Raw genomic sequence first — 27,276 nt, 5'->3', positions numbered from 1 at the left:
CTGTACCTCTATATCCCCTGAGAGGACACCTGACGTCCTTACTGTGCTGTACCTCTATATCTCCTGAGAGGACACCTGACGGTCTTGCTGTACTGTACCTCTATATCCCCTGAGAGGACACCTGACGGTCTCGCTGTACTGTACCTCTATATCCCCTGAGAGGACACCTGACGTCTCGCTGTACTGTACCTCTATATCTCCTGAGAGGACACCTGACTGTCTCGCTGTACTGTACCTCTATATCCCCTGAGAGGACACCTGACAGCCTCACTGTGCTGTACCTCTATATCCCCTGAGAGGACACCTGACGTCCTCACTGTGCTGTACCTCTATATCTCCTGAGAGGACACCTGACGGTCTTGCTGTACTGTACCTCTATATCCCCTGAGAGGACACCTGACGGTCTCGCTGTACTGTTCCTCTATATCCCCTGAGAGGACACCTGACGTCTCGCTGTACTGTACCTCTATATCTCCTGAGAGGACACCTGACTGTCTCGCTGTACTGTACCTCTATATCCCCTGAGAGGACACCTGACAGCCTCACTGTGCTGTACCTCTATATCCCCTGAGAGGACACCTGATGTCCTCACTGTGCTGTACCTCTATATCTCCTGAGAGGACACCTGACGGTCTTGCTGTACTGTACCTCTATATCCCCTGAGAGGACACCTGACTGTCTCGCTGTACTGTTCCTCTATATCCCCTGAGAGGACACCTGACGTCTCGCTGTACTGTACCTCTATATCCCCTGAGAGGACACCTGACGTCCTCACTGTGCTGTACCTCTATATCTCCTGAGAGGACACCTGACGGTCTTGCTGTACTGTACCTCTATATCCCCTGAGAGGACACCTGACGTCCTTACTGTGCTGTACCTCTATATCTCCTGAGAGGACACCTGACGGTCTTGCTGTACTGTACCTCTATATCCCCTGAGAGGACACCTGACGGTCTCGCTGTACTGTACCTCTATATCCCCTGAGAGGACACCTGACGTCTCGCTGTACTGTACCTCTATATCTCCTGAGAGGACACCTGACTGTCTCGCTGTACTGTACCTCTATATCCCCTGAGAGGACACCTGACAGCCTCACTGTGCTGTACCTCTATATCCCCTGAGAGGACACCTGACGTCCTCACTGTGCTGTACCTCTATATCTCCTGAGAGGACACCTGACTGTCTCGCTGTACTGTACCTCTATATCCCCTGAGAGGACACCTGACAGCCTCACTGTGCTGTACCTCTATATCCCCTGAGAGGACACCTGATGTCCTCACTGTGCTGTACCTCTATATCTCCTGAGAGGACACCTGACGGTCTTGCTGTACTGTACCTCTATATCCCCTGAGAGGACACCTGACGGTCTCGCTGTACTGTTCCTCTATATCCCCTGAGAGGACACCTGACGTCTCGCTGTACTGTACCTCTATATCTCCTGAGAGGACACCTGACTGTCTCGCTGTACTGTACCTCTATATCCCCTGAGAGGACACCTGACGTCCTCACTGTGCTGTACCTCTATATCTCCTGAGAGGACACCTGATGGTCTTGCTGTACTGTACCTCTATATCCCCGGAGAGGACACATGACGGTCTCGCTGTACTGTACCTCTATATCCCCTGAGAGGACACCTGACGGTCTTGCTGTACTGTACCTCTATATCTCCTGAGAGGACACCTGACGGTCTTGCTGTACTGTACCCCTATATCTCCTGAGAGGACACCTGACGTCCTCACTGTGCTGTACCTCTATATCTCCTGAGAGGACACCTGACGGTCTTGCTGTACTGTACCTCTATATCCCCGGAGAGGACACATGACGGTCTCGCTGTACTGTACCTCTAAATCCCCTGAGAGGACACCTGACGGTCTCACTGTGCTGTACCTCTATATCCCCTGAGAGGACACCTGACGGTCTCTTTGTGCTGTACTATACCTCTATATCTCCTGAGAGGACACCTGACGGCCTCACTGTGCTATACCTCTATATCCCCTGAGAGGACACCTGACGGCCTTGCTGTACTGTACCTCTATATCCCCTGAGAGGACGCCTGGCGGTCTCGCTGTTCTGTACCTCTATATCCCCTAAGACACCTGACTGTCTCGCTGTACTGTATCTCTATATCCCCTGAAAGGACACCTGACTGTCTCGCTGTACTGTATCTCTATATCCCCTGAGAGGACACCTGATGGCCTCACTGTGCTGTACTGTACCTCTATATCTCCTGAGAGGATACCTGACGGTCTTGCTGTACTGTACCTCTATATCCCCTGAGAGGACACCTGACGGTTTCGCTGTACTGTACCTCTATATCCTCTGAGAGGACACCTGACGTCCTCACTGTGCTTTACCTCTATATCCCGTGAGAGGACACCTGATGGTTTCGCTGTACTGTACCTCTATATCCTCTGAGAGGACACCTGACGGTCTCGCTGTACTGTACCTCTATATCCCCTGAGAGGACACCTGACTGTCTCCCTGTATCAGATGTCAGTAATGAATGTTGTTGTGTCCTCTGTGTCCCCCTTAGAGCTGGAGATTAGACAGCGGCGTGGTGTTCTCCCCCCAGGCACCTTGATCCTGACAGTGGAAGACCCTCAGGCCCATGTAGGGAGCGGGGGAGCCACACTGAATGCTCTGCTGGTGGCTACGGAACACCTGAGTGCGCGTGCTGGATACACGGTAATGCAGGGGATACATACCCCGCGGTGCAGATAGTACATATGAGCGCATAGCCTCAGTAACCAATAGAATATTTGCATCTAGTACAAGTTACACCTGTGGGTATAATGTTGGTGATTTCCCCCGCAGGTGGTGTCTGCAGATGTCCTGCAGGGGGCGCGGCTGGTCATCCTGCATACGGTGAGTGTGGCACTGCTGTACTGTACATGATTACAAGTCACTGCAGGCTGAGGTAACCCCGTGTTTTCCTGGAAGGGGCGAGATTTCCTGTTTGATGACTGTGGTCGCGTTTTCACCGTCCTGCCGGCGGAGGATCCCCAGGTCCTGGTAGAATCCGTCACATGTAACTTGGACAGTCTGCTGAACACGCTAAGGCACCAGGTGACGTGTGATTTGTGTGGGGTCATGTCTGCTCCAGCGTAGCGTAATTCCTAGCGTTGCACATGTCTTTCCCTGTGTATCTAGTAAATGCTCGGGTGGTGGGGCTAAAGTGTGCCTCCAGGTCCTCAGCCTCATAATAGTCTGTTATTGGATCCCGCACAGCTGTGTCCTCGCTCCCCTCCTGGTGTCTGGATCTGCAGCACTGATATGACGTTGAGTCTGCGATCTAACCCGCGTGAGTACCTGGTGTTACATGTCCATCCTTTCCTTGTCACTGTTGCCCCGTGCCCCCTTTCCTCTTTTTCTTTTCCGTCACCTCTTTTTTACTATATCTTTCTCCATCTTTACCACTTCCAGACAGCCCCCCTTCCTCCATCCATCCCTGTACACTATGGCCTTCCGTCTTTCCTGCTCGGCAAATTTCCCTTCTCCTTCCCTTCCTCCAGTTACCCTGTCTCCCTTCCTCCCTCCATCTATCCTCACACCAACCTCCCTTCCTCCTTCCATACAACCTCCCTGTCTCCCTTCCTCCCTCCATCCATCCTCACTCGAACCTCCCTTCCTCCTTCCATACAACCTCCCTGTCTCCCTTCCTCCTTCCATACAACCTGTCTCCCTTCCTCCTTCCATACAACCTGTCTCCCTTCCTACTTCCATACATCCTCCCTGCCTCCTTTCCCTCCCTTCCTCCTTCCATGCATCCTCCCCGTCTCCTTTCCCTCCCTTCCTTCCTCCTTCCATGCATCCTCCCTGTCTTCTTTCCCTCTCTTCCTTCCTCCTTCCATGCATCCTCCCTGTCTCCTTTCCCTCCCTTCCTCCTTCCATGCAGCCTCCCCGTCTCCTTTCCCTCCCTTCCGTCTTCCATGCAGCCTCCCTGTCTCCTTTCCCTCCCTTCCTCCTTCCATGCATCCTCCCTGTCTCCTTTCCCTCCCTTCCGTCTTCCATGCAGCCTCCCTGTCTCCTTTCCCTCCCTTCCTCCTTCCATGCATCCTACCTGTCTCCTTTCCCTCCCTTCCGTCTTCCATGCATCCTCCCTGACTCCTTTCCAATCCTTCCTCCTTCCATGCATCCTCCCTGTCTCCTTTCCCTCCCTTCCGTCTTCCATGCATCCTCCCTGTCTCCTTTCCCTCCCTTCCTCCTTCCATGCATCCTCCCTGTCTCCTTTCCCTCCCTTCCGTCTTCCATGCATCCTCCCTGTCTCCTTTCCCTACATTCTTTTTTCCATGCATCCTCCCTGTCTCCCTTTCCTCCCTCCCTTCCTCCTTCCATGCATCTTCCCTGTCTCCCTTTCCTCCCTTCCTCCTTCCATGCATCCTCCCTGTCTCCTTTCACTCCATTCCTCCTTCATGCATCCTCCCTGTCTCCTTTCCTCCCTTACTCCTTCCATGCATCCTCCCTGTCTCCTTTCCCTCCCTCCCTTCCTTCCTCCTTCCATGCATCCTCCCTGTCTCCTTTCCCTCCCTTCCTCCTTCCATGCAGCCTCTCCGTCTCCTTTCCCTCCCTTCCTCCTTCCATGCATCCTCCCTGTCTCCTTTCCCTCCCTTCCGTCTTCCATGCAGCCTCCCTGTCTCCTTTCCTTCCCTTCCATCTTCCATGCATCCTCCCTGTCTCACTTTCCTCCCTTCCTCCTTCCATGCATCCTCCCTGTCTCCTTTCCCTCCCTTCCGTCATTCATGCATTCTCCCTGTCTCCCTTTCCTCCCTTCCTCCTTCCATGCATCCTCCCTGTCTCCTTTCCCTCCCTTCCGTCTTCCATGCATTCTGCCTGTCTCCTTTCCCTCCCTTCTTCCTTCCATGCATCCTCCCTTCCTCCTTCCATGCATCATCCCTGTTTCCTTTCCCTCCCTTCCTCCTTCCATGCATCCTCCCTGTCTCCTTTCACTCCATTCTTTTTTCCATGCATCCTCCCTGTCTCCCTTCCTCCTTCCATGCAGCCTCCCTGTCTCCTTTCCCTCCCTTCCTCCTTCCATGCATCCTCCCTGTCTCCTTTCCCTCCCTTCCGTCTTCCATGCAGCCTCCCTGTCTCCTTTCCCTCCCTTCCTCCTTCCATGCATCCTCCCTGTCTCCTTTCCCTCCCTTCCATCTTCCATGCAGCCTCCCTGTCTCCTTTCCCTCCCTTCCTCCTTTCATGCATCCTCCCTGTCTCCTTTCCAATCCTTCCTCCTTCCATGCATCCTCCCTGTCTCCTTTCCCTCCCTTCCGTCTTCCATGCATCCTCCCTGTCTCCTTTCCCTCCCTTCCTCCTTCCATGCATCCTCCCTGTCTCCTTTCCCTCCCTTCCGTCTTCCATGCATCCTCCCTGTCTCCTTTCCCTACATTCTTTTTTCCATGCATCCTCCCTGTCTCCCTTTCCTCCCTCCCTTCCTCCTTCCATGCATCCTCCCTGTCTCCCTTTCCTCCCTCCCTTCCTCCTTCCGTGCATCCTCCCTGTCTCCCTTTCCTCCCTCCCTTCCTCCTTCCATGCATCCTCCCTGTCTCCCTTTCCTCCCTTCCTTCCTTCCATCCTCCTCCTTGCGGCTGTGCAGTTCTATACAAACATGAATCAAACCCACAGTTCCACTGGTGCACAGCTATTTCCCCCTTACACTTATTTACTGAGACAGAGAACAAGCTGGAAAAAGTATACTGTCAGGGTCTGAGCCAGGCTGGGGCTGCAAGTCTCCCTACCCTCCTCACCACCAACCTCTGTCTCCCTTCTCTCCCCCTCTCCTTCTCACTTCTAACATCCATGTCTTCCATCCCTACCTCCTACCATCCCAACTCACTACCAACCGGTCGTCTTCCCTCCAAACCATCACTCAATTTCTTTCCTACCTTCTTCCATTCCCCCTCACTGCCGACGTCCCTGGTGCTTCCCTGCCATACTTCATGCATCTCTCCATGTTCCTGCCTCCCTTGCCACTAGTATCCTCCCTGGTGTCTCCTTCTTTTTTTCCACCTTTCCCTGCATCTATTAGAGCCTTCACACTGTCTGTGGGCTTTCCTGTCTCATTCATTACTATCATCCTCCCTATCTTCCCTCCTCGCTGGCGGTACTTTCCTGCATCTTCCCTCCTCACTGGCGGTACTTTTCTGCATCTTCCCTCCTCACTGGGGGTACTTTTCTGCATCTTCCCTCCTCACTGGGGGTACTTTCCTGCATCTTCCCTCCTCACTGGGGGTACTTTCCTGCATCTCCCCTCCTCACTGGGGGTACTTTCCTGCATCTCCCCTCCTCACTGGGGGTACTTTCCTGCATCTCCCCTCCTCACTGGGGGTACTTCCCTGCATCTCCCCTCCTCGCTGGCGGTACTTTCCTGCATCTCCCCTCCTCACTGGCGGTACTTTCCTGCATCTTCCCTCCTCACTGGCGGTACTTTCCTGCATCTCCCCTCCTCACTGGCGGTACTTTCCTGCATCTTCCCTCCTCACTGGCGGTACTTTCCTGCATCTTCCCTCCTCGCTGGCGGTACTTTCCTGCATCTTCCCTCCTCGCTGGCGGTACTTTCCTGCATCTTCCCTCCTCACTGGGGGTACTTTCCTGCATCTCCCCTCCTCACTGGCGGTACTTTCCTGCATCTTCCCTCCTCACTGGGGGTACTTTCCTGCATCTCCCCTCCTCACTGGGGGTACTTTCCTGCATCTCCCCTCCTCACTGGGGGTACTTTCCTGCATCTTCCCTCCTCACTGCGGGTACTTTCCTGCATCTCCCCTCCTCACTGGCGGTACTTTCCTGCATCTTCCCTCCTCACTGGCGGTACTTTCCTGCATCTCCCCTCCTCACTGGGGGTACTTTCCTGCATCTTCTCTCCTCACTGGGGGTACTTTCCTGCATCTTCCCTCCTCGCTGGCGGTACTTTCCTGCATCTTCCCTCCTCACTGGCGGTACTTTCCTGCATCTCCCCTCCTCACTGGGGGTACTTTCCTGCATCTCCCCTCCTCACTGGGGGTACTTTCCTGCATCTTCCCTTCTCACTGGGGTTACTTTCCTGCATCTCCCCTCCTCACTGGTGGTACTTTCCTGCATCTTCCCTTCTCACTGACGGTACTTTCCTGCATCTCCCCTCCTCACTGGCGGTACTTTCCTGCATCTTCCCTTCTCACTGACGGTACTTTCCTGCATCTCCCCATCTCACTGGCGGTACTTTCCTGCATCTTCCCTCCTCACTGGGGGTACTTTCCTGCATCTCCCCTCCTCACTGGGGGTACTTTCCTGCATCTTCCCTTCTCACTGGGGGTACTTTTCTGCATCTTCCCTCCTCACTGGCGGTACTTTCCTGCATCTTCTGTCCTCACTGGGGGTACTTTCCTGCATCTTCCCTTCTCACTGACTGTACTTTCCTGCATCTCCCCATCTCACTGGCGGTACTTTCCTGCATCTTCCCTCCTCACTGGGGGTACTTTCCTGCATCTTCCCTCCTCACTGGGGGTACTTTCCTGCATCTCCCCTCCTCACTGGGGGTACTTTCCTGCATCTTCCCTTCTCACTGGGGGTACTTTTCTGCATCTTCCCTCCTCACTGGCGGTACTTTCCTGCATCTTCTGTCCTCACTGGGGGTACTTTCCTGCATCTTCCCTTCTCACTGACTGTACTTTCCTGCATCTCCCCATCTCACTGGCGGTACTTTCCTGCATCTTCCCTCCTCACTGGGGGTACTTTCCTGCATCTCCCCTCCTCACTGGGGGTACTTTCCTGCATCTTCTGTCCTCACTGGGGGTACTTACCTGCATCTCCCCTCCTCACTGGGGGTACTTTCCTGCATCTCCCCTCCTCACTGGCGGTACTTTACTGCATCTTCCCTCCTCACTGGGGGTACTTTCCTGCATCTCCCCTCCTCACTGGCGGTACATTCCTGCATCTCCCCTCCTCACTGGGGGTACTTTCCTGCATCTTCCCTTCTCACTGGGGGTACTTTCCTGCATCTTCCCTTCTCACTGACGGTACTTTCCTGCATCTTCCCTCCTCACTGGGGGTACTTTCCTGCATCTCCCCTCCTCACTGGGGGTACTTTCCTGCATCTTCCCTTCTCACTGGCGGTACTTTCCTGCATCTTCCTCCTCACTGGGGGTACTTTCCTGCATCTTCCCTTCTCACTGACGGTACTTTCCTGCATCTTCCCTCCTCACTGGGGGTACTTTCCTGCATCTTCCCTTCTCACTGGGGGTACTTTTCTGCATCTCCCCTCCTCACTGGGGGTACTTTCCTGCATCTTCTCTTCTCACTGGCGGTACTTTCCTGCATCTTCCCTCCTCACTGGGGGTACTTTCCTGCATCTTCCCTTCTCACTGACGGTACTTTCCTGCATCTCCCCTTCTCACTGACGGTACTTTCCTGCATCTCCCCTCCTCACTGGCAGTACTTTCCTGCATCTTCCCTTCTCACTGACGGTACTTTCCTGCATCTCCCCTCCTCACTGGGGGTACTTTCCTGCATCTTCTCTCCTCACTGGGGGTACTTTCCTGCATCTTCTCTCCTCACTGGGGGTACTTTCCTGCATCTTCCCTCCTCACTGGGGGTACTTTCCTGCATCTCCCCTCCTCACTGGCGGTACATTCCTGCATCTCCCCTCCTCACTGGGGGTACTTTCCTGCATCTTCCCTTCTCACTGGGGGTACTTTCCTGCATCTTCCCTTCTCACTGACGGTACTTTCCTGCATCTTCCCTCCTCACTGGGGGTACTTTCCTGCATCTCCCCTCCTCACTGGCGGTACTTTCCTGCATCTCCCCTCCTCACTGGGGGTACTTTCCTGCATCTTCCCTTCTCACTGGCGGTACTTTCCTGCATCTTCCCTCCTCACTGGGGGTACTTTCCTGCATCTTCCCTTCTCACTGACGGTACTTTCCTGCATCTTCCCTCCTCACTGGGGGTACTTTCCTGCATCTTCCCTTCTCACTGGGGGTACTTTCCTGCATCTCCCCTCCTCACTGGGGGTACTTTCCTGCATCTTCCCTTCTCACTGGGGGTACTTTTCTGCATCTTCCCTCCTCACTGGCGGTACTTTCCTGCATCTTCTGTCCTCACTGGGGGTACTTTCCTGCATCTTCCCTTCTCACTGACTGTACTTTCCTGCATCTCCCCATCTCACTGGCGGTACTTTCCTGCATCTTCCCTCCTCACTGGGGGTACTTTCCTGCATCTCCCCTCCTCACTGGGGGTACTTTCCTGCATCTTCTGTCCTCACTGGGGGTACTTACCTGCATCTCCCCTCCTCACTGGGGGTACTTTCCTGCATCTCCCCTCCTCACTGGCGGTACTTTACTGCATCTTCCCTCCTCACTGGGGGTACTTTCCTGCATCTCCCCTCCTCACTGGCGGTACATTCCTGCATCTCCCCTCCTCACTGGGGGTACTTTCCTGCATCTTCCCTTCTCACTGGCGGTACTTTCCTGCATCTTCCCTCCTCACTGGGGGTACTTTCCTGCATCTCCCCTCCTCACTGGGGGTACTTTCCTGCATCTTCTGTCCTCACTGGGGGTACTTTCCTGCATCTCCCCTCCTCACTGGGGGTACTTTCCTGCATCTTCCCTTCTCACTGGTGGTACTTTCCTGCATCTCCCCTCCTCACTGGGGGTACTTTCCTGCATCTTCCCTTCTCACTGGGAGTACTTTCCTGCATCTCCCCTCCTCACTGGCGGTACTTTCCTGCATCTTCCCTCCTCACTGGCGGTACTTTCCTGCATCTTCCCTCCTCGCTGGCGGTACTTTCCTGCATCTTCCCTCCTCGCTGGCGGTACTTTCCTGCATCTTCCCTCCTCACTGGGGGTACTTTCCTGCATCTTCCCTCTTCACTGGGGGTACTTTCCTGCATCTCCCCTCCTCACTGGGGGTACTTTCCTGCATCTCCCCTCCTCACTGGGGGTACTTTCCTGCATCTCCCCATCTCACTGGCGGTACTTTCCTGCATCTCCCCTCCTCACTGGGGGTACTTTCCTGCATCTCCCCATCTCACTGGCGGTACTTTCCTGCATCTTCTCTCCTCACTGGGGGTACTTTCCTGCATCTCCCCTCCTCGCTGGCGGTACTTTCCTGCATCTCCCCTCCTCACTGAGGGTACTTTCCTGCATCTCCCCATCTCACTGGCGGTACTTTCCTGCATCTTCCCTCCTCACTGGGGGTACTTTCCTGCATCTCCCCTCCTCACTGGGGGTACTTTCCTGCATCTTCCCTCCTCACTGGCGGTACTTTCCTGCATCTTCCCTCCTCACTGGCGGTACTTTCCTGCATCTCCCCTCCTCACTGGGGGTACTTTCCTGCATCTTCCCTCCTCACTGGGGGTACTTTCCTGCATCTTCTCTCCTCACTGGGGGTACTTTCCTGCATCTTCTCTCCTCACTGGGGGTACTTTCCTGCATCTCCCCTCCTCACTGGGGGTACTTTCCTGCATCTTCCCTCCTCACTGGCGGTACTTTCCTGCATCTCCCCTCCTCACTGGGGGTACTTTCCTGCATCTTCTCTCCTCACTGGGGGTACTTTCCTGCATCTTCTCTCCTCACTGGGGGTACTTTCCTGCATCTTCTCTCCTCACTGGGGGTACTTTCCTGCATCTCCCCTCCTCACTGGGGGTACTTTCCTGCATCTCCCCTCCTCGCTGGCGGTACTTTCCTGCATCTTCCCTTCTCACTGGGGGTACTTTTCTGCATCTTCCCTCCTCACTGGCGGTACTTTCCTGCATCTCCCCTCCTCACTCGGGGTACTTTCCTGCATCTTCCCATCTCACTGGGGGTACTTTTCTGCATCTCCCCTCCTCACTGGGGGTACTTTCCTGCATCTTCCCTCCTCACTGGGGGTACTTTCCTGCATCTCCCCTCCTCACTGGCGGTACTTTCCTGCATCTTCCCTCCTCACTGGCGGTACTTTCCTGCATCTCCCCTCCTCACTGGGGGTACTTTCCTGCATAACCCCTCCTCACTGGGGGTACTTTCCTGCATCTCCCCTCCTCACTGGCGGTACTTTCCTGCATCTTCCCTTCTCACTGGGGGTACTTTTCTGCATCTTCCCTCCTCGCTGGCGGTACTTTCCTGCATCTTCCCTCCTCGCTGGCGGTACTTTCCTGCATCTCCCCTCCTCACTGGGGGTACTTTCCTGCATCTTCTCTCCTCACTGGGGGTACTTTCCTGCATCTTCCCTCCTCGCTGGCGGTACTTTCCTGCATCTTCCCTCCTCTCTGGCGGTACTTTCCTGCATCTCCCCTCCTCACTGGGGGTACTTTCCTGCATCTCCCCTCCTCACTGGGGGTACTTTCCTGCATCTTCCCTTCTCACTGGGGTTACTTTCCTGCATCTCCCCTCCTCACTGGTGGTACTTTCCTGCATCTTCCCTTCTCACTGACGGTACTTTCCTGCATCTCCCCTCCTCACTGGCGGTACTTTCCTGCATCTTCCCTTCTCACTGACGGTACTTTCCTGCATCTCCCCATCTCACTGGCGGTACTTTCCTGCATCTTCCCTCCTCACTGGGGGTACTTTCCTGCATCTCCCCTCCTCACTGGGGGTACTTTCCTGCATCTTCTCTCCTCACTGGGGGTACTTTCCTGCATCTTCCCTCCTCGCTGGCGGTACTTTCCTGCATCTCCCCTCCTCACTGGGGGTACTTTCCTGCATCTTCTGTCCTCACTGGGGGTACTTTCCTGCATCTCCCCTCCTCACTGGGGGTACTTTCCTGCATCTTCCCTTCTCACTGGTGGTACTTTCCTGCATCTCCCCTCCTCACTGGGGGTACTTTCCTGCATCTTCCCTTCTCACTGGGAGTACTTTCCTGCATCTCCCCTCCTCACTGGCGGTACTTTCCTGCATCTTCCCTCCTCACTGGCGGTACTTTCCTGCATCTTCCCTCCTCGCTGGCGGTACTTTCCTGCATCTTCCCTCCTCGCTGGCGGTACTTTCCTGCATCTTCCCTCCTCACTGGGGGTACTTTCCTGCATCTTCCCTCTTCACTGGGGGTACTTTCCTGCATCTCCCCTCCTCACTGGGGGTACTTTCCTGCATCTCCCCTCCTCACTGGGGGTACTTTCCTGCATCTCCCCATCTCACTGGCGGTACTTTCCTGCATCTCCCCTCCTCACTGGGGGTACTTTCCTGCATCTCCCCATCTCACTGGCGGTACTTTCCTGCATCTTCTCTCCTCACTGGGGGTACTTTCCTGCATCTCCCCTCCTCGCTGGCGGTACTTTCCTGCATCTCCCCTCCTCACTGAGGGTACTTTCCTGCATCTCCCCATCTCACTGGCGGTACTTTCCTGCATCTTCCCTCCTCACTGGGGGTACTTTCCTGCATCTCCCCTCCTCACTGGGGGTACTTTCCTGCATCTTCCCTCCTCACTGGCGGTACTTTCCTGCATCTTCCCTCCTCACTGGCGGTACTTTCCTGCATCTCCCCTCCTCACTGGGGGTACTTTCCTGCATCTTCCCTCCTCACTGGGGGTACTTTCCTGCATCTTCTCTCCTCACTGGGGGTACTTTCCTGCATCTTCTCTCCTCACTGGGGGTACTTTCCTGCATCTCCCCTCCTCACTGGGGGTACTTTCCTGCATCTTCCCTCCTCACTGGCGGTACTTTCCTGCATCTCCCCTCCTCACTGGGGGTACTTTCCTGCATCTTCTCTCCTCACTGGGGGTACTTTCCTGCATCTTCTCTCCTCACTGGGGGTACTTTCCTGCATCTTCTCTCCTCACTGGGGGTACTTTCCTGCATCTCCCCTCCTCACTGGGGGTACTTTCCTGCATCTCCCCTCCTCGCTGGCGGTACTTTCCTGCATCTTCCCTTCTCACTGGGGGTACTTTTCTGCATCTTCCCTCCTCACTGGCGGTACTTTCCTGCATCTCCCCTCCTCACTCGGGGTACTTTCCTGCATCTTCCCATCTCACTGGGGGTACTTTTCTGCATCTCCCCTCCTCACTGGGGGTACTTTCCTGCATCTTCCCTCCTCACTGGGGGTACTTTCCTGCATCTCCCCTCCTCACTGGCGGTACTTTCCTGCATCTTCCCTCCTCACTGGCGGTACTTTCCTGCATCTCCCCTCCTCACTGGGGGTACTTTCCTGCATCACCCCTCCTCACTGGGGGTACTTTCCTGCATCTCCCCTCCTCACTGGCGGTACTTTCCTGCATCTTCCCTTCTCACTGGGGGTACTTTTCTGCATCTTCCCTCCTCGCTGGCGGTACTTTCCTGCATCTTCCCTCCTCGCTGGCGGTACTTTCCTGCATCTCCCCTCCTCACTGGGGGTACTTTCCTGCATCTTCTCTCCTCACTGGGGGTACTTTCCTGCATCTTCCCTCCTCGCTGGCGGTACTTTCCTGCATCTTCCCTCCTCTCTGGCGGTACTTTCCTGCATCTCCCCTCCTCACTGGGGGTACTTTCCTGCATCTCCCCTCCTCACTGGGGGTACTTTCCTGCATCTTCCCTTCTCACTGGGGTTACTTTCCTGCATCTCCCCTCCTCACTGGTGGTACTTTCCTGCATCTTCCCTTCTCACTGACGGTACTTTCCTGCATCTCCCCTCCTCACTGGCGGTACTTTCCTGCATCTTCCCTTCTCACTGACGGTACTTTCCTGCATCTCCCCATCTCACTGGCGGTACTTTCCTGCATCTTCCCTCCTCACTGGGGGTACTTTCCTGCATCTCCCCTCCTCACTGGGGGTACTTTCCTGCATCTTCTCTCCTCACTGGGGGTACTTTCCTGCATCTTCCCTCCTCGCTGGCGGTACTTTCCTGCATCTTCCCTCCTCACTGGCGGTACTTTCCTGCATCTCCCCTCCTCACTGGGGGTACTTTCCTGCATCTTCCCTCCTCACTGGGGGTACTTTCCTGCATCTCCCCTCCTCACTGGCGGTACTTTCCTGCATCTTCCCTCCTCACTGGCGGTACTTTCCTGCATCTCCCCTCCTCACTGGGGGTACTTTCCTGCATCTTCTCTCCTCACTGGGGGTACTTTCCTGCATCTTCCCTCCTCGCTGGCGGTACTTTCCTGCATCTTCCCTCCTCTCTGGCGGTACTTTCCTGCATCTCCCCTCCTCACTGGGGGTACTTTCCTGCATCTCCCCTCCTCACTGGGGGTACTTTCCTGCATCTTCCCTTCTCACTGGGGTTACTTTCCTGCATCTCCCCTCCTCACTGGTGGTACTTTCCTGCATCTTCCCTTCTCACTGACGGTACTTTCCTGCATCTCCCCTCCTCACTGGCGGTACTTTCCTGCATCTTCTCTCCTCACTGGGGGTACTTTCCTGCATCTTCTCTCCTCACTGGGGGTACTTTCCTGCATCTCCCCTCCTCACTGGGGGTACTTTCCTGCATCTCCCCTCCTCACTGGCGGTACTTTCCTGCATCTTCCCTCCTCACTGACGGTACTTTCCTGCATCTCCCCATCTCACTGGCGGTACTTTCCTGCATCTTCCCTCCTCACTGGGGGTACTTTCCTGCATCTCCCCTCCTCACTGGGGGTACTTTCCTGCATCTTCTGTCCTCACTGGGGGTACTTTCCTGCATCTCCCCTCCTCACTGGGGGTACTTTCCTGCATCTTCCCTTCTCACTGGTGGTACTTTCCTGCATCTCCCCTCCTCACTGGGGGTACTTTCCTGCATCTTCCCTTCTCACTGGGAGTACTTTCCTGCATCTCCCCTCCTCACTGGCGGTACTTTCCTGCATCTTCCCTCCTCACTGGCGGTACTTTCCTGCATCTTCCCTCCTCGCTGGCGGTACTTTCCTGCATCTTCCCTCCTCGCTGGCGGTACTTTCCTGCATCTTCCCTCCTCACTGGGGGTACTTTCCTGCATCTTCCCTCTTCACTGGGGGTACTTTCCTGCATCTCCCCTCCTCACTGGGGGTACTTTCCTGCATCTCCCCTCCTCACTGGGGGTACTTTCCTGCATCTCCCCATCTCACTGGCGGTACTTTCCTGCATCTCCCCTCCTCACTGGGGGTACTTTCCTGCATCTCCCCATCTCACTGGCGGTACTTTCCTGCATCTTCTCTCCTCACTGGGGGTACTTTCCTGCATCTCCCCTCCTCGCTGGCGGTACTTTCCTGCATCTCCCCTCCTCACTGAGGGTACTTTCCTGCATCTTCCCTCCTCACTGGGGGTACTTTCCTGCATCTCCCCTCCTCACTGGGGGTACTTTCCTGCATCTTCCCTCCTCACTGGCGGTACTTTCCTGCATCTTCCCTCCTCACTGGCGGTACTTTCCTGCATCTCCCCTCCTCACTGGGGGTACTTTCCTGCATCTTCCCTCCTCACTGGGGGTACTTTCCTGCATCTTCTCTCCTCACTGGGGGTACTTTCCTGCATCTTCTCTCCTCACTGGGGGTACTTTCCTGCATCTCCCCTCCTCACTGGGGGTACTTTCCTGCATCTTCCCTCCTCACTGGCGGTACTTTCCTGCATCTCCCATCCTCACTGGGGGTACTTTCCTGCATCTTCTCTCCTCACTGGGGGTACTTTCCTGCATCTTCTCTCCTCACTGGGGGTACTTTCCTGCATCTTCTCTCCTCACTGGGGGTACTTTCCTGCATCTCCCCTCCTCACTGGGGGTACTTTCCTGCATCTCCCCTCCTCGCTGGCGGTACTTTCCTGCATCTTCCCTTCTCACTGGGGGTACTTTTCTGCATCTCCCCTCCTCACTCGGGGTACTTTCCTGCATCTTCCCATCTCACTGGGGGTACTTTTCTGCATCTCCCCTCCTCACTGGGGGTACTTTCCTGCATCTTCCCTCCTCACTGGGGGTACTTTCCTGCATCTCCCCTCCTCACTGGCGGTACTTTCCTGCATCTTCCCTCCTCACTGGCGGTACTTTCCTGCATCTCCCCTCCTCACTGGGGGTACTTTCCTGCATCACCCCTCCTCACTGGGGGTACTTTCCTGCATCTCCCCTCCTCACTGGCGGTACTTTCCTGCATCTTCCCTTCTCACTGGGGGTACTTTTCTGCATCTTCCCTCCTCACTGGCGGTACTTTCCTGCATCTCCCCTCCTCACTGGGGGTACTTTCCTGCATCTTCCCTTCTCACTGGGGGTACTTTTCTGCATCTTCCCTCCTCACTGGCGGTACTTTCCTGCATCTCCCCTCCTCACTGGGGGTACTTTCCTGCATCTTCCCTCCTCACTGGCGGTACTTTCCTGCATCTTCCCTCCTCACTGGCGGTACTTTCCTGCATCTCCCCTCCTCACTGGGGGTACTTTCCTGCATCTTCTCTCCTCACTGGGGGTACTTTCCTGCATCTTCCCTCCTCGCTGGCGGTACTTTCCTGCATCTTCCCTCCTCACTGGCGGTACTTTCCTGCATCTCCCCTCCTCACTGGGGGTACTTTCCTGCATCTCCCCTCCTCACTGGGGGTACTTTCCTGCATCTTCCCTTCTCACTGGGGTTACTTTCCTGCATCTCCCCTCCTCACTGGTGGTACTTTCCTGCATCTTCCCTTCTCACTGACGGTACTTTCCTGCATCTCCCCTCCTCACTGGCGGTACTTTCCTGCATCTTCCCTTCTCACTGACGGTACTTTCCTGCATCTCCCCATCTCACTGGCGGTACTTTCCTGCATCTTCCCTCCTCACTGGGGGTACTTTCCTGCATCTCCCCTCCTCACTGGGGGTACTTTCCTGCATCTTCTGTCCTCACTGGGGGTACTTTCCTGCATCTTCCCTTCTCACTGGGGGTACTTTTCTGCATCTTCCCTCCTCACTGGCGGTACTTTCCTGCATCTCCCCTCCTCACTGGGGGTACTTTCCTGCATCTTCCCTTCTCACTGGGGGTACTTTTCTGCATCTTCCCTCCTCACTGGCGGTACTTTCCTGCATCTCCCCTCCTCACTGGGGGTACTTTCCTACATCTTCCCTCCTCACTGGCGGTACTTTCCTGCATCTCCCCTCCTCACTGGCGGTACTTTCCTGCATCTTCCCTCCTCACTGGCGGTACTTTCCTGCATCTCCCCTCCTCACTGGGGGTACTTTCCTGCATCTTCTCTCCTCACTGGGGGTACTTTCCTGCATCTTCCCGCCTCGCTGGCGGTACTTTCCTGCATCTTCCCTCCTCACTGGCGGTACTTTCCTGCATCTCCCCTCCTCACTGGGGGTACTTTCCTGCATCTTCCCTCCTCACTGGGGGTACTTTCCTGCATCTCCCCTCCTCACTGGCGGTACTTTCCTGCATCTTCCCTCCTCACTGGCGGTACTTTCCTGCATCTCCCCTCCTCACTGGGGGTACTTTCCTGCATCTTCTCTCCTCACTGGGGGTACTTTCCTGCATCTTCCCTCCTCGCTGGCGGTACTTTCCTGCATCTTCCCTCCTCTCTGGCGGTACTTTCCTGCATCTCCCCTCCTCACTGGGGGTACTTTCCTGCATCTCCCCTCCTCACTGGGGGTACTTTCCTGCATCTTCCCTTCTCACTGGGGTTACTTTCCTGCATCTCCCCTCCTCACTGGTGGTACTTTCCTGCATCTTCCCTTCTCACTGACGGTACTTTCCTGCATCTCCCCTCCTCACTGGCGGTACTTTCCTGCATCTTCCCTTCTCACTGACGGTACTTTCCTGCATCTCCCCATCTCACTGGCGGTACTTTCCTGCATCTTCCCTCCTCACTGGGGGTACTTTCCTGCATCTCCCCTCCTCACTGGGGGTACTTTCCTGCATCTTCTGTCCTCACTGGGGGTACTTTCCTGCATCTCCCCTCCTCACTGGGGGTACTTTCCTGCATCTTCCCTTCTCACTGGCGGTACTTTCCTGCATCTCCCCTCCTCACTGGGGGTACTTTCCTGCATCTTCCCTTCTCACTGGGGGTACTTTTCTGCATCTTCCCTCCTCACTGGCGGTACTTTCCTGCATCTCCCCTCCTCACTGGTGGTACTTTCCTGCATCTTCCCTTCTCACTGACTGTACTTTCCTGCATCTCCCCTCCTCACTGGCGGTACTTTACTGCATCTTCCCTCCTCACTGGGGGTACTTTCCTGCATCTCCCCTCCTCACTGGCGGTACTTTCCTGCATCTCCCCTCCTCACTGGGGGTACTTTCCTGCATCTTCCCTTCTCACTGGGGGTACTTTCCTGCATCTTCCCTTCTCACTGACGGTACTTTCCTGCATCTTCCCTCCTCACTGGGGGTACTTTCCTGCATCTCCCCTCCTCACTGGCGGTACTTTCCTGCATCTCCCCTCCTTACTGGGGGTACTTTCCTGCATCTTCCCTTCTCACTGGCGGTACTTTCCTGCATCTTCCCTCCTCACTGGCGGTACTTTCCTGCATCTCCCCTCCTCACTGGGGGTACTTTCCTGCATCACCCGTCCTCACTGGGGGTACTTTCCTGCATCTCCCCTCCTCACTGGCGGTACTTTCCTGCATCTTCCCTTCTCACTGGGGGTACTTTTCTGCATCTTCCCTCCTCACTGGCGGTACTTTCCTGCATCTCCCCTCCTCACTGGGGGTACTTTCCTGCATCTTCCCTTCTCACTGGGGGTACTTTTCTGCATCTTCCCTCCTCACTGGCGGTACTTTCCTGCATCTCCCCTCCTCACTGGGGGTACTTTCCTGCATCTTCCCTCCTCACTGGCGGTACTTTCCTGCATCTTCCCTCCTCACTGGCGGTACTTTCCTGCATCTCCCCTCCTCACTGGGGGTACTTTCCTGCATCTTCTCTCCTCACTGGGGGTACTTTCCTGCATCTTCCCTCCTCGCTGGCGGTACTTTCCTGCATCTTCCCTCCTCACTGGCGGTACTTTCCTGCATCTCCCCTCCTCACTGGGGGTACTTTCCTGCATCTCCCCTCCTCACTGGGGGTACTTTCCTGCATCTCCCCTCCTCACTGGGGGTACTTTCCTGCATCTTCCCTTCTCACTGGGGTTACTTTCCTGCATCTCCCCTCCTCACTGGTGGTACTTTCCTGCATCTTCCCTTCTCACTGACGGTACTTTCCTGCATCTCCCCTCCTCACTGGCGGTACTTTCCTGCATCTTCCCTTCTCACTGACGGTACTTTCCTGCATCTCCCCATCTCACTGGCGGTACTTTCCTGCATCTTCCCTCCTCACTGGGGGTACTTTCCTGCATCTCCCCTCCTCACTGGGGGTACTTTCCTGCATCTTCTGTCCTCACTGGGGGTACTTTCCTGCATCTTCCCTTCTCACTGGGGGTACTTTTCTGCATCTTCCCTCCTCACTGGCGGTACTTTCCTGCATCTCCCCTCCTCACTGGGGGTACTTTCCTGCATCTTCCCTTCTCACTGGGGGTACTTTTCTGCATCTTCCCTCCTCACTGGCGGTACTTTCCTGCATCTCCCCTCCTCACTGGGGGTACTTTCCTACATCTTCCCTCCTCACTGGCGGTACTTTCCTGCATCTCCCCTCCTCACTGGCGGTACTTTCCTGCATCTTCCCTCCTCACTGGCGGTACTTTCCTGCATCTCCCCTCCTCACTGGGGGTACTTTCCTGCATCTTCTCTCCTCACTGGGGGTACTTTCCTGCATCTTCCCGCCTCGCTGGCGGTACTTTCCTGCATCTTCCCTCCTCACTGGCGGTACTTTCCTGCATCTCCCCTCCTCACTGGGGGTACTTTCCTGCATCTTCCCTCCTCACTGGGGGTACTTTCCTGCATCTCCCCTCCTCACTGGCGGTACTTTCCTGCATCTTCCCTCCTCACTGGCGGTACTTTCCTGCATCTCCCCTCCTCACTGGGGGTACTTTCCTGCATCTTCTCTCCTCACTGGGGGTACTTTCCTGCATCTTCCCTCCTCGCAGGCGGTACTTTCCTGCATCTTCCCTCCTCTCTGGCGGTACTTTCCTGCATCTCCCCTCCTCACTGGGGGTACTTTCCTGCATCTCCCCTCCTCACTGGGGGTACTTTCCTGCATCTTCCCTTCTCACTGGGGTTACTTTCCTGCATCTCCCCTCCTCACTGGTGGTACTTTCCTGCATCTTCCCTTCTCACTGACGGTACTTTCCTGCATCTCCCCTCCTCACTGGCGGTACTTTCCTGCATCTTCCCTTCTCACTGACGGTACTTTCCTGCATCTCCCCATCTCACTGGCGGTACTTTCCTGCATCTTCCCTCCTCACTGGGGGTACTTTCCTGCATCTCCCCTCCTCACTGGGGGTACTTTCCTGCATCTTCTGTCCTCACTGGGGGTACTTTCCTGCATCTCCCCTCCTCACTGGGGGTACTTTCCTGCATCTTCCCTTCTCACTGGCGGTACTTTCCTGCATCTCCCCTCCTCACTGGGGGTACTTTCCTGCATCTTCCCTTCTCACTGGGGGTACTTTTCTGCATCTTCCCTCCTCACTGGCGGTACTTTCCTGCATCTCCCCTCCTCACTGGTGGTACTTTCCTGCATCTTCCCTTCTCACTGACTGTACTTTCCTGCATCTCCCCTCCTCACTGGCGGTACTTTACTGCATCTTCCCTCCTCACTGGGGGTACTTTCCTGCATCTCCCCTCCTCACTGGCGGTACTTTCCTGCATCTCCCCTCCTCACTGGGGGTACTTTCCTGCATCTTCCCTTCTCACTGGGGGTACTTTCCTGCATCTTCCCTTCTCACTGACGGTACTTTCCTGCATCTTCCCTCCTCACTGGGGGTACTTTCCTGCATCTCCCCTCCTCACTGGCGGTACTTTCCTGCATCTCCCCTCCTTACTGGGGGTACTTTCCTGCATCTTCCCTTCTCACTGGCGGTACTTTCCTGCATCTTCCCTCCTCACTGGGGGTACTTTCCTGCATCTTCCCTTCTCACTGGGGGTACTTTCCTGCATCTCCCCTCCTCACTGGGGGTACTTTCCTGCATCTTCCCTTCTCACTGGCGGTACTTTCCTGCATCTTCCCTCCTCACTGGGGGTACTTTCCTGCATCTACCCTTCTCACTGGGGGTACTTTCCTGCATCTTCCCTTCTCACTGACGGTACTTTCCTGCATCTCCCCTCCTCACTGGCGGTACTTTCCTGCATCTTCCCTCCTCACTGGCGGTACTTTCCTGCATCTTCCCTTCTCACTGACGGTACTTTCCTGCATCTCCCCTACTCACTGGGGGTACTTTCCTGCATCTTCTCTCCTCACTGGGGGTACTTTCCTGCATCTTCTCTCCTCACTGGGGGTACTTTCCTGCATCTCCCCTCCTCACTGGGGGTACTTTCCTGCATCTCCCCTCCTCACTGGCGGTACTTTCCTGCATCTTCCCTCCTCACTGACGGTACTTTCCTGCATCTCCCCATCTCACTGGCGGTACTTTCCTGCATCTTCCCTCCTCACTGGGGGTACTTTCCTGCATCTCCCCTCCTCACTGGGGGTACTTTCCTGCATCTTCTGTCCTCACTGGGGGTACTTTCCTGCATCTCCCCTCCTCACTGGGGGTACTTTCCTGCATCTTCCCTTCTCACTGGCGGTACTTTCCTGCATCTCCCCTCCTCACTGGGGGTACTTTCCTGCATCTCCCCTCCTCACTGGGGGTACTTTCCTGCATCTTCCCTTCTCACTGGCGGTACTTTCCTGCATCTCCCCTCCTCGCTGGCGGTACTTTCCTGCATCTCCCCTCCTCACTGGGGGTACTTTCCTGCATCTCCCCTCCTCACTGGCGGTACTTTCCTGCATCTTCCCTCCTCCCTGGCGGTACTTTCCTGCATCTTCCCTCCTCGCTGGCGGTACTTTCCTGCATCTTCCCTCCTCGCTGGCGGTACTTTCCTGCATCTTCCCTCCTCACTGGGGGTACTTTCCTGCATCTTCCCTCCTCACTGGGGGTACTTTCCTGCATCTCACCTCCTCACTGGGGGTACTTTCCTGCATCTCCCCTCCTCACTGGGGGTACTTTCCTGCATCTTCCCTCCTCACTGGCGGTACTTTCCTGCATCTTCCCTTCTCACTGACTGTACTTTCCTGCATCTTCTCTCCTCACTGGGGGTACTTTCCTGCATCTCCCCTCCTCACTGGCGGTACTTTCCTGCATCTTCCCTCCTCACTGGCGGTACTTTCCTGCATCTTCCCTCCTCACTGGCGGTACTTTCCTGCATCTTCCCTCCTCACTGGGGGTACTTTCCTGCATCTTCCCTCCTCACTGGCGGTACTTTCCTGCATCTCCCCTCCTCACTGGGGGTACTTTCCTGCATCTTCCCTTCTCACTGGGGGTACTTTTCTGCATCTTCCCTCCTCACTGGCGGTACTTTCCTGCATCTCCCCTCCTCACTGGGGGTACTTTCCTGCATCTTCCCTCCTCACTGCGGGTACTTTCCTGCATCTCCCCTCCTCACTGGCGGTACTTTCCTGCATCTTCCCTCCTCACTGGCGGTACTTTCCTGCATCTCCCCTCCTCACTGGGGGTACTTTCCTGCATCTTCTCTCCTCACTGGGGGTACTTTCCTGCATCTTCCCTCCTCGCTGGCGGTACTTTCCTGCATCTTCCCTCCTCACTGGCGGTACTTTCCTGCATCTCCCCTCCTCACTGGGGGTACTTTCCTGCATCTCCCCTCCTCACTGGGGGTACTTTCCTGCATCTTCCCTTCTCACTGGGGTTACTTTCCTACATCTCCCCTCCTCACTGGTGGTACTTTCCTGCATCTTCCCTTCTCACTGACGGTACTTTCCTGCATCTCCCCTCCTCACTGGCGGTACTTTCCTGCATCTTCCCTTCTCACTGACGGTACTTTCCTGCATCTCCCCATCTCACTGGCGGTACTTTCCTGCATCTTCCCTCCTCACTGGGGGTACTTTCCTGCATCTCCCCTCCTCACTGGGGGTACTTTCCTGCATCTTCCCTTCTCTCTGGCGGTACTTTCCCGCATCTCCCCTCCTCACTGGGGGTACTTTCCTGCATCTTCCCTTCTCACTGGGGGTACTTTTCTGCATCTTCCCTCCTCACTGGCGGTACTTTCCTGCATCTCCCCTCCTCACTGGTGGTACTTTCCTGCATCTTCCCTTCTCACTGACTGTACTTTCCTGCATCTCCCCTCCTCACTGGCGGTACTTTACTGCATCTTCCCTCCTCACTGGGGGTACTTTCCTGCATCTCCCCTCCTCACTGGCGGTACATTCCTGCATCTCCCCTCCTCACTGGGGGTACTTTCCTGCATCTTCCCTTCTCACTGGGGGTACTTTCCTGCATCTTCCCTTCTCACTGACGGTACTTTCCTGCATCTTCCCTTCTCACTGACGGTACTTTCCTGCATCTTCCCTCCTCACTGGGGGTACTTTCCTGCATCTCCCCTCCTCACTGGCGGTACTTTCCTGCATCTCCCCTCCTCACTGGGGGTACTTTCCTGCATCTTCCCTTCTCACTGGCGGTACTTTCCTGCATCTTCCCTCCTCACTGGGGGTACTTTCCTGCATCTCCCCTCCTCACTGGGGGTACTTTCCTGCATCTTCCCTTCTCACTGGGGGTACTTTTCTGCATCTTCCCTCCTCACTGGCGGTACTTTCCTGCATCTCCCCTCCTCACTGGTGGTACTTTCCTGCATCTTCCCTCCTCACTGACGGTACTTTCCTGCATCTCCCCTCCTCACTGGCGGTACTTTCCTGCATCTTCCCTTCTCACTGACGGTACTTTCCTGCATCTTCCCTCCTCACTGGGGGTACTTTCCTGCATCTTCCCTCCTCACTGGCGGTACTTTCCTGCATCTTCCCTTCTCACTGGGGGTACTTTCCTGCATCTTCTCTCCTCACTGGGGGTACTTTCCTGCATCTTCCCTCCTCACTGGGGGTACTTTCCTGCATCTTCCCTCCTCACTGGCGGTACTTTCCTGCATCTCCCCTCCTCACTGGGGATCCTTTCCTGCATCTTACCCTCCTCACTGGGGGTACTTTCCTGCATCTTCCCTTCTCACTGGCGGTACTTTCCTGCATCTTCCCTCCTCACTGGGGGTACTTTCCTGCATCTTCCCTCCTCACTGGGGGTACTTTCCTGCATCTCCCCTCCTCACTGGGGGTACTTTCCTGCATCTTCTCTCCTCACTGGGGGTACTTTCCTGCATCTTCTCTCCTCACTGGGGGTACTTTCCTGCATCTTCTCTCCTCACTGGGGGTACTTTCCTGCATCTTCTCTCCTCACTGGGGGTACTTTCCTGCATCTCCCCTCCTCACTGGGGGTACTTTCCTGCATCTCCCCTCCTCGCTGGCGGTACTTTCCTGCATCTTCCCTTCTCACTGGGGGTACTTTTCTGCATCTTCCCTCCTCACTGGCGGTACTTTCCTGCATCTCCCCTCCTCACTGGGGGTACTTTTCTGCATCTTCCCTCCTCACTGGCGGTACTTTCCTGCATCTCCCCTCCTCACTGGTGGTACTTTCCTGCATCTTCCCTTCTCACTGACTGTACTTTCCTGCATCTCCCCTCCTCACTGGCGGTACTTTACTGCATCTTCCCTCCTCACTGGGGGTACTTTCCTGCATCTCCCCTCCTCACTGGCGGTACATTCCTGCATCTCCCCTCCTCACTGGGGGTACTTTCCTGCATCTTCCCTTCTCACTGGGGGTACTTTCCTGCATCTTCCCTTCTCACTGACGGTACTTTCCTGCATCTTCCCTTCTCACTGACGGTACTTTCCTGCATCTTCCCTCCTCACTGGGGGTACTTTCCTGCATCTCCCCTCCTCACTGGCGGTACTTTCTTGCATCTCCCCTCCTCACTGGGGGTACTTTCCTGCATCTTCCCTTCTCACTGGCGGTACTTTCCTGCATCTTCCCTCCTCACTGGGGGTACTTTCCTGCATCTTCCCTTCTCACTGACGGTACTTTCCTGCATCTTCCCTCCTCACTGGGGGTACTTTCCTGCATCTTCCCTTCTCACTGGGGGTACTTTCCTGCATCTCCCCTCCTCACTGGGGGTACTTTCCTGCATCTTCTCTTCTCACTGGCGGTACTTTCCTGCATCTTCCCTCCTCACTGGGGGTACTTTCCTGCATCTTCCCTTCTCACTGACGGTACTTTCCTGCATCTTCCCTTCTCACTGACGGTACTTTCCAGCATCTCCCCTCCTCACTGGCGGTACTTTCCTGCATCTTCCCTCCTCACTGGCGGTACTTTCCTGCATCTTCCCTTCTCACTGACGGTACTTTCCTGCATCTCCCCTCCTCACTGGGGGTACTTTCCTGCATCTTCTCTCCTCACTGGGGGTACTTTCCTGCATCTTCTCTCCTCACTGGGGGTACTTTCCTGCATCTCCCCTCCTCACTGGGGGTACTTTCCTGCATCCCCCCTCCTCACTGGCGGTACTTTCCTGCATCTTCCCTTCTCACTGACGGTACTTTCCTGCATCTCCCCATCTCACTGGCGGTACTTTCCTGCATCTTCCCTTCTCACTGGGAGTACTTTCCTGCATCTCCCCTCCTCACTGGCGGTACTTTCCTGCATCTTCCCTCCTCACTGGCGGTACTTTCCTGCATCTTCCCTCCTCGCTGGCGGTACTTTCCTGCATCTTCCCTCCTCGCTGGCGGTACTTTCCTGCATCTTCCCTCCTCGCTGGCGGTACTTTCCTGCATCTTCCCTCCTCACTGGGGGTACTTTCCTGCATCTTCCCTCCTCACTGGGGGTACTTTCCTGCATCTCCCCTCCTCACTGGGGGTACTTTCCTGCATCTCCCCTCCTTACTGGGGGTACTTTCCTGCATCTTCCCTTCTCACTGACGGTACTTTCCTGCATCTTCCCTCCTCACTGGGGGTACTTTCCTGCATCTCCCCATCTCACTGGCGGTACTTTCCTGCATCTTCTCTCCTCACTGGGGGTACTTTCCTGCATCTCCCCTCCTCACTGGCGGTACTTTCCTGCATCTTCCCTCCTCACTGGCGGTACTTTCCTGCATCTTCCCTTCTCACTGACGGTACTTTCCTGCATCTTCCCTCCTCACTGGGGGTACTTTCCTGCATCTCCCCATCTCACTGGCGGTACTTTCCTGCATCTCCCCTCCTCACTGGGGGTACTTTCCTGCATCTCCCCTCCTCACTGGGGGTACTTTCCTGCATCTTCCCTTCTCACTGACGGTACTTTCCTGCATCTCCCCTCCTCACTGTTGGTACTTTCCTGCATCTTCCCTTCTCACTGACGGTACTTTCCTGCCTCTTCTCTCCTCACTAGGGGTACTTTCCTGCATCTCCCCATCTCGCTGGCGGTACTTTCCTGCATCTTCCCTCCTCGCTGGCGGTACTTTCCTGCATCTTCCCTCCTCGCTGGCGGTACTTTCCTGCATCTCCCCTCCTCGCTGGCGGTACTTTCCTGCATCTCCCCTCCTCACTGAGGGTACTTTCCTGCATCTCCCCATCTCACTGGCGGTACTTTCCTGCATCTTCCCTCCTCACTGGGGGTACTTTCCTGCATCTCCCCTCCTCACTGGGGGTACTTTCCTGCATCTTCCCTCCTCACTGGCGGTACTTTCCTGCATCTCCCCTCCTCACTGGGGGTACTTTCCTGCATCTTCCCTCCTCACTGGGGGTACTTTCCTGCATCTTCTCTCCTCACTGGGGGTACTTTCCTGCATCTTCTCTCCTCACTGGGGGTACTTTCCTGCATCTTCCCTCCTCACTGGGGGTACTTTCCTGCATCTTCCCTCCTCACTGGGGGTACTTTCCTGCATCTTCCCTCCTCACTGGGGGTACTTTCCTGCATCTTCTCTCCTCACTGGGGGTACTTTCCTGCATCTCCCCTCCTCACTGGGGGTACTTTCCTGCATCTTCCCTCCTCACTGGCGGTACTTTCCTGCATCTCCCCTCCTCACTGGGGGTACTTTCCTGCATCTTCTCTCCTCACTGGGGGTACTTTCCTGCATCTTCTCTCCTCACTGGGGGTACTTTCCTGCATCTTCTCTCCTCACTGGGGGTGCTTTCCTGCATCTCCCCTCCTCACTGGGGGTACTTTCCTGCATCTCCCCTCCTCGCTGGCAGTACTTTCCTGCATCTTCCCTTCTCACTGGGGGTACTTTTCTGCATCTTCCCTCCTCACTGGCGGTACTTTCCTGCATCTCCCCTCCTCACTCGGGGTACTTTCCTGCATCTTCCCATCTCACTGGGGGTACTTTTCTGCATCTCCCCTCCTCACTGGGGGTACTTTCCTGCATCTTCCCTCCTCACTGGGGGTACTTTCCTGCATCTCCCCTCCTCACTGGCTGTACTTTCCTACATCTTCCCTCCTCACTGGCGGTACTTTCCTGCATCTCCCCTCCTCACTGGGGGTACTTTCCTGCATCTTCTCTCCTCACTGGGGGTACTTTCCTGCATCTTCCCTCCTCGCTGGCGGTACTTTCCTGCATCTTCCCTCCTCACTGGCGGTACTTTCCTGCATCTCCCCTCCTCAC

General features: G+C 55.5%; 1 protein-coding gene across 4 annotated transcripts in view; it reads left to right on the top strand.

Annotated features, from left to right (window-relative positions):
• The window catches only part of FCSK (fucose kinase), a 144,300-nt gene that overhangs the window by 49,175 nt on the left and 67,849 nt on the right, over window positions 1-27,276 (top strand). For all 4 annotated transcript variants that reach the window (XM_063945868.1, XM_063945867.1, XM_063945870.1 and 1 more), the window contains exons 3-6: window positions 2,534-2,685; window positions 2,815-2,865; window positions 2,941-3,066; window positions 3,229-3,301. In XM_063945868.1, coding sequence (XP_063801938.1) covers window positions 2,534-2,685; window positions 2,815-2,865; window positions 2,941-3,066; window positions 3,229-3,301 — 402 coding nt within the window. The remainder of the gene's footprint in view (window positions 1-2,533; window positions 2,686-2,814; window positions 2,866-2,940; window positions 3,067-3,228; window positions 3,302-27,276) is intronic.

This window comes from Pseudophryne corroboree, chromosome 11 (assembly GCF_028390025.1).
Source record: "Pseudophryne corroboree isolate aPseCor3 chromosome 11, aPseCor3.hap2, whole genome shotgun sequence".
Taxonomy (NCBI): Eukaryota; Metazoa; Chordata; class Amphibia; order Anura; family Myobatrachidae; genus Pseudophryne; species Pseudophryne corroboree.
The sequence above is the reverse complement of the archived record's forward strand: the minus strand, read 5'-3'. Positions and strand labels throughout refer to the sequence as shown.